Here is a 9,590-nt window from a genome sequence, read left to right as displayed (position 1 = left end):
CCTATATCTGGCAACCACAGCATTGTCTCATCGGTGGATACTGTCCAGCACAAGCAGTGATCTTGCATCTTTGTGCGTTCAGATAATAATAACAATCCAAGAGACACTTTCAGAGGCGGCCTCGAAGCATTCATAGATAGCGCCCCCATGTGGCCAGACGTGATATAAATCACAATCCGGTTGTGCCGCCTAGTAAGCCCAACCCGCGATGGCGTAATCTCTGTGTAAGTAGAGCGTCTAAATAATCTGCCTCATGAGCTCCATGTGGTATTAGAATCCTCTCTACTGAGGAGCTGATTTTCTTCCTGCAAGTCATGCCAGTCGTATCTTTGGGGCCTGACCCGGGGGGACAGGAAACGCCGCCGCGCCGAGCGCCGAGCCGCCTCGGGGTTATCGACTGTCGCTCTCAGAGATGGAAGTGCGGCGTGAAAAATTCAAGGGCAGATAAATAATGCAGGAACTCGGAGCCGCTCCGTTCCCCTAAACAACACGACCGCGAGCGGCCTCGAGCTTCTCTTTATTTCCGCCGCACGAATCCCGGCGGCTCGTCGGCTACGGTAAAGAAAAAAGCGCTCGGATTCAGAAGGATGTTGAACGGCTCTTTAAAGTACTGACGGATATAGATTATTGACGACAGTGTGCGCTCGCACTGAGGGAACTTCACGATTCTTTTATCTATAATAAAGAATGAATCTCAGCTCTGCTACCGGCAGGCTGGGCGCCCATACGCTCATTCGAGGGAGGGTGGAAGTGCTGGATGGTCATGACTCCCCGTGAGTGCTGCAGTTACGACCTCTGCTGGCTGATCGATGGCGCTGCACTGCACAGAGTTGGGGTAAAATCAGCGGTGATGGGTGCGTGACTCTCGGTACGCGATACGGATCTCCGTATGAACCCTGGTGCAGGTGAAAAGAAGCGGCCAATGCTGCACACGTCTCACAGGGATTTTTATCTCTATTTGCGTTTATGAAATGAAGAGATATTTGCATGAGAGACGCGAAACATGCATTAAATGTAATAAACGGAGGACATTTGTTCAGACCCGTGCATTTCTGCCTTCTGTGAGAGTGCTGAACAGGAGATCGGTGCTTACCTTACAGACTCTCCATGCGCTATACAGATCTCCATATGAACCCGTCTTCAATAGCCTAGTTAATATCCTGATCTGAATCCGAATTAAATGTTGAATACAGATCAAACCATAGCGCTGCAGCATGAGAATGATTTCTTATTCTTTCTTCCTATCTTAGAGCGTCTGTAATCCCCAGCAACAGCTTTAAAAAGTACTAATGTTATTCGTTTATGATCTGTGAATAATTTAAGCTTCACTGTTTCTTTCTTAATGCTTTGTTCTTTTTAATAAAATAAATAAATAAATAATAAAAGAACAGTAATTAAATACTTGTTCTCACCTCAACAGATTTTACAGTTTAATCTCTTATCAGAACAGACCGGGTGCTGAGACACCCTCATTCAGAGCTTTAATTTATTTATATATATTTGATATTTTTTGGACGGGGCTCGCTGGGTGGGCGTGGGTGGGCATCATGCACTGACAGAAATATTAGTGTTGTCGACACTCGTAATAACACCCTCGTGCCTGATAAACACTCTCTGTTCAGGATTTGTGTATAAGAATGCCAGAGAGGCGCAGATCGTTCCTCGTGTTCGCTTCATTTACTGAAAAAGCACCAGGACGCCATTCTCATCTAATTACAACCAAGCTTTAATGAAACGGTAGTGTGGGTGGCACGGTGGTACAGCGGGTACAGAGTGTGCTTCAGTAACATGGGTCTCCCGGAATAACAAACATTCTAACTCAGTTAGTGTGAGTGAGTGAATCTGTGAATGAGTGAATCAGTGTGTGAGTGAGTGAGTGAGTGAGTGAGTCAGTGTGTGAGTGAATCTGTGAATGAGTGAGTCAGTAAGTGAGAGAGTCAGTTAGTGCCTGTGAGTAAATTAATGAGTGAGTCAGTGAATCAGTGAGTCAATGTGTAAGTAAGTCAGTGAATGAGTGAGTGAATCAATGAGTGAGTGAGTGAGTGAGTGAGTGAGTCAGTGAGTGAGTGAGTCAGTGTGTGTGTGTCTGTGTGAGTGAGGGTGTAAGTGAATAAGTGAATAAGTGAATGAGTGAGTCAGTGAGTGAGTGAATGAATCCGTGAGTAAGTGAGCGAGTGAGTAAATTAGTGTGAGTGAGTCAGTGAGTGAGTGAATGAATCACTGAGTGAGCGAGTGAGTAAATGAGTGAGTGAGTCAGTGAGTGAATCAATGGGTGAGTGAGTTAGTAAATCAGTGAGTGAATCAGTGAGTGAGTGAAATAGTGAGTCAATGAGTGAGTGAATCAATGAATGAGTGAGTCAGTCAGTGTGTGAGTCAGTGAATGAGTCAGTGAGTGAGTCTATGTCTAAGTGAGTCAGTGAGTGTGTGAGTGAATCTGTGAATGAGTGAGTCAGTAAGTGAGAGAGTCAGTTAGCGCCTGTGAGTAAATTAATGAGTGAGTCAGTGAGTCAATGTGTAAGTAAGTCGGTGAATGAGTAAGTCAGTAAATGAGTCAGTGAATGAGTGAGTGAATCAATGAGTGAGTCAGTGAGTGAGTGAGTCAGTGTGTGTGTCTGTGTGAGTGAGGGTGTAAATGAATAAGTGAATGAGTGAGTCAGTGAGCGAGTGAGTAAATTAGTGTGAGTGAGTGAGTGAATCAATGAGTGAGTCAGTGAGTGAGTGAGTCAGTGCGTGTGTGTCTGTGTGAGTGAGGGTGTAAATGAATAAGTGAATGAGTGAGTCAGTGAGCGAGTGAGTAAATTAGTGTGAGTGAGTCAGTGAGTGAGTGAGTGAATCAATGAGTGAGTCAGTGAGTGAGTGAGTCAGTGTGTGTGTGTCTGTGTGAGTGAGGGTGTAAATGAATAAGTGAATCCGTGAGTAAGTGAGTGAGTGAGTAAATTAGTGTGAGTGAGTCAGTGAGTGAGTGAATGAATCACTGAGTGAGCGAGTGAGTAAATGAGTGAGTGAGTCAGTGAGTGAATCAATGGGTGAGTGAGTTAGTAAATCAGTGAGTGAATCAGTGAGTGAGTGAAATAGTGAGTCAATGAGTGAGTGAATCAATGAATGAGTGAGTCAGTCAGTGTGTGAGTCAGTGAGTGAGTCAGTGAGTGAGTCTATGTCTAAGTGAGTCAGTGAGCGAGTGAGTCAGTGAATGAGTCAGTGAGTGAGTCTATGTCTAAGTGAAGTCAGTGAGTGAGTCTAGGTCTAAGTGAGTCAGTGAGTGAGTGAGTCAGTGAATGAGTCAGTGAGTGAGTCTATGTCTAAGTGAGTCAGTGAGTGAGTGAGTCAGTGAATGAGTCAGTGAGTGAGTCTGTCTAAGAGTCAGTGAGCGAGTCAGTAAGTGAATCAGTGAATGAGTGAGTGAGTCAGTGAGTGAGTCAGTGAGTGAGTCAGTGAATGAGTCAGTGAGTGAATCAGTCAGTGAGTGAGTCAGTGAGTGAGTGAGACACCCCATCATGTCTGTATGGAGACGCCCGAGTGACCTACCGCCGCCACGCTTCACAGATTATAAGCATTAGATCCAGGGATGTTTGTGATGTGTGGTGTTGTGGTTGTGCAGGAGATGGAGCAGCAGTTTGAGAAGGAGCGCAGTTCACTGGAGGAGCAGAAGGACCTCCTGCGGGAGCAGCTGGACGGTCTGAGGGAGGAACTCACCACCAAACTCCACATGGCCAACACCCAGGTCAGAGGGGTTCACGCACCACGTCACTGAGCAGAAATACACAGACTGAAAAGTACTCGGTCAACTTGCCCATGTAAATAGGGTTAGTTTAACTGCACCCAGTGGCCCAAGTCCTTTCTACACAGGCAGTTAGTATTAAAGCTGATTATAAAATACAGTGAGGTGAGTTCAGTATGTTCTCTATAGAATTGATGTGTGATGAGTTTCAGGTTGCGTTTCATGATGCAGCGGCGTACTGTGTTAAGTAACTACGGTTTTCTGAAGCAGACTGATCCTGATCCACTCACTCCCTCACTTTCTAAACCGCTTATCCAATCAGGGTCCCGGGGGGTGGAGCCTATCCCAGCTTTTCGATGGGCGCAAGGCACACAGTAACTCCCTGGACGGGGCGCCAGTCCATCACAGGGCACACACACACACACACATTCACCAATGTCTTTGGACTGTGGGAGGGAACCCACGCGGACACGAGGAGAACATGCAAACTCCACACAGAAAGGACCCGGACCGCCCAGCCTGGGGATCGAACCCAGTGCGACAGTGCTACCCACCGTCCTGATCCTTTATCGTTTCCTGACGCTTCTTAATGGTGGAGATGCTCGATGTGATGGAATACCGTATTCCCTTCAGCACCGGCGCATTCACGTGAGAAGTGACCGAACCGCTTCTGCGCCGCTGTGCCGTTATTTCCTATGAAGTGCGACGGCGGTGCACAAAACTCACCGTGACTTATTGTAGTAAAACAGCGAGTGATCCAGGTGGATCCAGGTGGACCTGATCATGACCATGATCATGATTTGATGGTCACTCTGACCAGTGTTGAGATGATGTTAATAAAAGAAGGTGAACAATAGACTCTGGAACCCCTCAGCGGTGCTGAAAGCGAGCGAGATTCAGCACACAGAGCTCATTAACATCCAAAAAGAGTAACGAGACGCGGAACACGGCGGCAAAGATTAATCAATCCGAAACGCTCCCTCCTCATCTGCCCCTCTGAGAGCTACAGAACGGGAGGGCAGAACTCCGAAAGGCGACACGCTCCAAAGATGAAAAGGACCGTCATCCGGCCGACATCGGTCATGGAGCTGCATCGGGACGTCCAAAAGAAATCAGGAAAAGACCTGAGGACCTCCACAAGTCTGGTTCCTCCTTGGGAGCCATTTGTTATGTAATGGTGAATATGGCCAGACCTGGTCGTCTTGGGAGACCCTACTGGGAGCTCAATGCTCCTGATGACATAACCCTGGACGTCATTAGACCACACGAGCCCTTCCGACAAAGTTCTCTTTACCGACGATGAAAAGAACCAATCATCGAGCCGACATCGGTCACGCCATGGAGCATCAGGGTGTCCAAAAGAAATCAGCCAGGCCACCAGAAAAAGACCTGAGGACCTCCTAAAGTCTGGTTCCTCCTTGTGACCTGAAGGAACCACGTTCATCTGACCAAACGATAATATACAAATCTAAACACCATTGTGCCCAACGAGCACTGCGCCGCACCTTTAACCTGGATCTTTGGGGTGGTGGGTCTACACAATCCTCCTACGTTGTCCTGTTGGGCTGTTATGTTGGCTGCCCGGCCACCAGGCGCTCGACGTCAAACACTACCCCCAGGCCTGGCTCCAGGGGTAGGTCCTGGTAACCCTCTCCCGGGCAGGGTACACACTGTTCTATTCGTTATGTAAGGATGAATATGACCAGACCTGGTCGTCTTGGGAGACCCTACTGGGAGCTCAGTGCTCTACACGACATAGCCCTGGACGTCATTAGACCACACAAGCCCTTCCGCCACGTCATTGGCTCAGCAATCCAGGAGAAGCTCGGAGAAGAAGCATTGCTTCCTTCTGTGAAGTCAGTTGAGGTGTAGGTGTGAGGGGTAGACCCAAGACCCGATGGAGGGATTATATCTTCAGGCTAGCCTGGGAACGTCTGAGGATCCTACCCAAGGAACTGGTCGAAGTTGCAAGGGACAGAGACGCCTGGGCTTCCTCATTTGCCCTGTTGCCACCGCAACTTGATGATGATGAGTCCAAAAACGACAGCAAACAAGCTTGTGAAGATCCTGCATCAAAGAAGAAGCCTCTGCTCCAAAACTGCCATAAAAAACGCCAGCTTACAGAGAAACGTCCTCTGGTCTGATGGGACATCAATGGAACAAGCCTCCATGCATGATGATGGTCATTGTGGCCAAAAAAAGACCATCCCAACTGTGAAGCACGGTGGTGGCAGCATCATGTTATGAGGGCGCTTCTCCGTAGAAAGGACTGGGGCGCTTCACCACATAGACATCATTACAGGGTAGGAAATGAGGTGGAGATCTTGAAGCCACATCTCAAGACACAAGCCAGGAAGTTAAAGCTTGGGCTCAAATGGGTCCTTCAAATGGGCAACGACCCCAAACGTGGCCCTCACAAAGCCCCACAATGCACCTGTCCTGTGCCCAACAAACATCGCACCACGCCCTTAACCTGGATCTTGTGGCTGGTGGGTCCATACGATCCTCCTGCGTTGTCTTTTTGGCCCAGCCGAGTTACGTAGGCTGCCCAGCCACCAGGCACTCGATGTCAGAAACTACACCCAGGCCTGGCTCCCGGGGTAGGTCCCCGATACCCCTCTCCTGGGCAGGGTACAATCCCAATAATCCCATTAGAAATCATTTATTATTTTTAATAGCAGCAGATAAGTAAGATGTCCAGTAATGGGTCCACCTACCTGTACACTTTATTTAACTGATATAAATTTTAAAAAATAATTAATTCAGATGTTTTGTTTATTGAACATTTAGAATTTGGTGCCTGCAGCACAAAACGTCCCAACCGTGCCCATATCTAACAGGGTAAACGTCCCAACCAGGGCTGGGTATCGCCACTCATTTCCTGGATCGATTCGATTCCGATTCACAAGGTCCCGATTCCATTCAATTCGATTTCGATTCAACACATTTGAGTTACATGAACAGGTTTTGTTTAAATATGTAAAGATGTACAGAGAACGAATGTGATAATTGTACAAAGAACACTCATTATTAAAAATATTTGTGTATTTTGTTTACATAAATAATTAATCCAAAACAGAAAACAGTAACATGAATTTTTTTTTATTATTATTTTATATGTCTGACACGCTACAACAGTGTAAATGTAAAGTAAACATACACCTGGCTGCTGCACAGCTTATGCCAAGTTCACACTACACGACTTTCTGATTTGCCGGGTCGCTGTAATGTTCACACTACACCATCTATCACCGACTGGAATCTCAGGCGAGCTTCTCTGCTCTCCCAAACTACGTTCTGTCACGAAAACAAAGGTGAGAAGTGACGAGGGGTTTAATGATACCACGTCCAAAATACACATCAACAAGTAGCGAGAGATCAAAGTGTGTGCGCTGATGTGCAGCGTAAAATCAAGGAGAAAAATAAATGAATCTGAGTGGATTTGGCAACACGAGCAGCATTGATCGTTCTGTAGTGAGTTGGAGGTTAATAACTATTTTGTTTTGTAGAGAACGATCAGGTCAGAAATACTGTAAAACTCGTGTGTGCTGATGTATTCTGATATAAACGATATTATCCCCCCGTCCCACCTGTTTACACTCCTCTCCTGCGTTTCCCCTCGCTGTGTCACACATTGATTACGAGCAGAGTTCGGATCGCCGAGCGAACGCCGAGTTCCTCCCGAACTGGTAAATCTAGCGAGCGAAAATCAGGGCAGAAATCGTGTAGTGTGAACCAGGCGTTACTTCAGCTTCTGCCATGCTGGACTGATGTGCAGGTCAGATCTCGTTGCGCGAAAAAACAGCGGCTGGTCACGCGAGATTAAAGGGGGTAACAGATTTCATGCTCAAGATCGATCTCGCGTTCATATGAATCGATATCGGATCGTTCAAATAAAGATCGATTCGGATCGAAAAATTGATTTTATAACCTTGACCCACCCCTAGTCCCAACGTTTGTCATGGCTGTGTTCCCTCTAGATGAATAATCTGCAGGACATGGTGAAGGAAGGGGAGCAGGGTCTGGACTCTGCTAAAGGTCACATCTCCAGTCTGAAAGAGGCTCAGGAGAAGCTTTTGGAGGAGCTGGACGCCACCCGTGCCAGGCTGAGAGAGACCACCAACCTGCTCACGGCCCTACAGGTTAGAACCCACCTTTATCAAACCCCCGGATGTGTAGAGGTATAGGTGGTGGTGCCCTCTGGAGGACCGGAGGAGGCAGCAGAATCTCTTTATTCTCCATGGAGAGTTCAAGGTCTTATAGATGTTGGTTTGTTCCTCGCCTGGTCTGGCATGTTCTGGCGTTTATTTTGTTCTTGTGGGTTTTTTGTTTAGGTACTTTGAGCAGATATATTCAGTCAAATAAACCCCAAAATAAGCAAACAAGACCTGAAAGTGTGTGTTCCCATCATTCATTCATTAAATAATTCATTTGTTTATGTATCTGTTCGTTCTATTAAGGGTCGCGGTGGGTCCCATCATTTAATCACAGAAATAGAACAGTGGCAGGAATCTTTACAAACCCAGGACTGCAATATAGTCCTTCAAGCACAGAGATCTGTGTTGATTTTTAATGATAATATGCACTGTAGAGGGAGAAATACCTAAAATCATAATGCTCATAATGGACAGGCTCTCAGGTTTAAACCTCCTACACAGACTCGATTGGCTGTGTCTGAGGGAGGGCGGGACAAAGGGATTCTTCTGTACTGCTGCAGTTACGACCTCTGCTGGCTGCTCGAGGCGCTGCACAGAGACGGGGGATAATGGAGATCGGTGCGTGACTCTCCATACGTGATACCGATCCCTGTGTGAACCCGCCCGGTGCAGGTGAAAAGAAGCGGTGGCTACTACACACATCAGTTTAGTTTGTTTTGTTTTTGTTATTTTCCTATTCATGCACTGTCCCAAGCTGTAGCCTAGCGGTTAAGGTACTGGACTAGTAACCAGAAGGTCACCGGTTCAAACCACCACTGAAAGGTTGCTGCCGTTGGGCCCTTGAGCAAGGCCCTCAACCCAATTGCTCAGACTGTATACTGTCACTGTAAGTCGCTTTAGATAAAAGCGTCCGCTAAATGCCAAAAATGTAAATTATGATAAATTCAGGTGCATTATGGGACTCCAGTACTTAGTTCCATCCTGAACTGTCACTCACAGTTTGGGTTCAGAGGACGGCGGGTATTAAATCTGCACTCTGCCAGTCAGTCATGGTCCTCCTCATTAGCAGTGAATACTGATGCTGATGTAGGAAGGTCAGTGGGGCGCCAGGCGTGACGGTTACTGCGCTGAATTACGGGTCCCGGCGTTCGTAGCTGCGCTGGTGCCGCTTCATTAGATTACATTTTCTACGCTCAGACTTTCATTTCCTGCCAGCGTGGGGTCGAGCTCTCTCTCTCTCTCTCTCTCTCTCTCTCACTCTCTCTCTCTCTCTCTCTCTCTCTCTCTCTCTCTCTCACTCTCTCTCTCTCTCTCACTCTCTCTCTCGCCGCCGTGTGCAGTGGGCTGTGATCTAAAAATATCCAGGGGCCCCTTTGTATCGCTTGGTCCCTATAATATAAACATCTTTCAGCATTTAGCAGATGCTTTTATCCAAAGCGGCTTACAGTCTTAGCAATTGAGGGTTAAGGGCCTTGCTCAAGGGCCCAACAGTGGCAACCTGGCAGTGGTGGGGTTTGAACCAGCAACCTTCTGATTACTAATCCAGTACCTTAACCACTAGGCTCCAACTGCCCTCATTTTGTATCCGGGCTTGTGACCAGTACTAACAGAGCGCACTGACGAGTGCACCTCCTCATATTAGGGATTTTCCCCAATTTTACCCCTAATTTAGTCGTATCCAATTCCCCAATCGTATTTCCCCTCTACTGCTGCAG

The 9,590-nt window shown here is 47.2% G+C and overlaps 1 protein-coding gene across 8 annotated transcripts in view; it reads left to right on the top strand.

Moving 5' to 3' along the window:
* fam184ab (family with sequence similarity 184 member Ab) overlaps positions 1-9,590 on the top strand; it is a 94,078-nt gene that overhangs the window by 49,722 nt on the left and 34,766 nt on the right. For all 8 annotated transcript variants that reach the window (XR_010013747.1, XM_063002435.1, XM_063002430.1 and 5 more), the window contains 2 exons: positions 3,599-3,721; positions 7,699-7,860. Coding sequence is in view for 7 of the 8 variants with exons in the window: in XM_063002435.1 (XP_062858505.1) it covers positions 3,599-3,721; positions 7,699-7,860 (285 nt within the window). In the remaining variant the exon portion in view is untranslated. The remainder of the gene's footprint in view (positions 1-3,598; positions 3,722-7,698; positions 7,861-9,590) is intronic.

The sequence above is a fragment of the Trichomycterus rosablanca genome, chromosome 9, assembly GCF_030014385.1.
Source record: "Trichomycterus rosablanca isolate fTriRos1 chromosome 9, fTriRos1.hap1, whole genome shotgun sequence".
In the NCBI taxonomy this organism is placed as follows: domain Eukaryota; kingdom Metazoa; phylum Chordata; class Actinopteri; order Siluriformes; family Trichomycteridae; genus Trichomycterus; species Trichomycterus rosablanca.
Note: the sequence above shows the minus strand (reverse complement) of the source record. Positions and strands in the feature narration are given on the sequence as shown.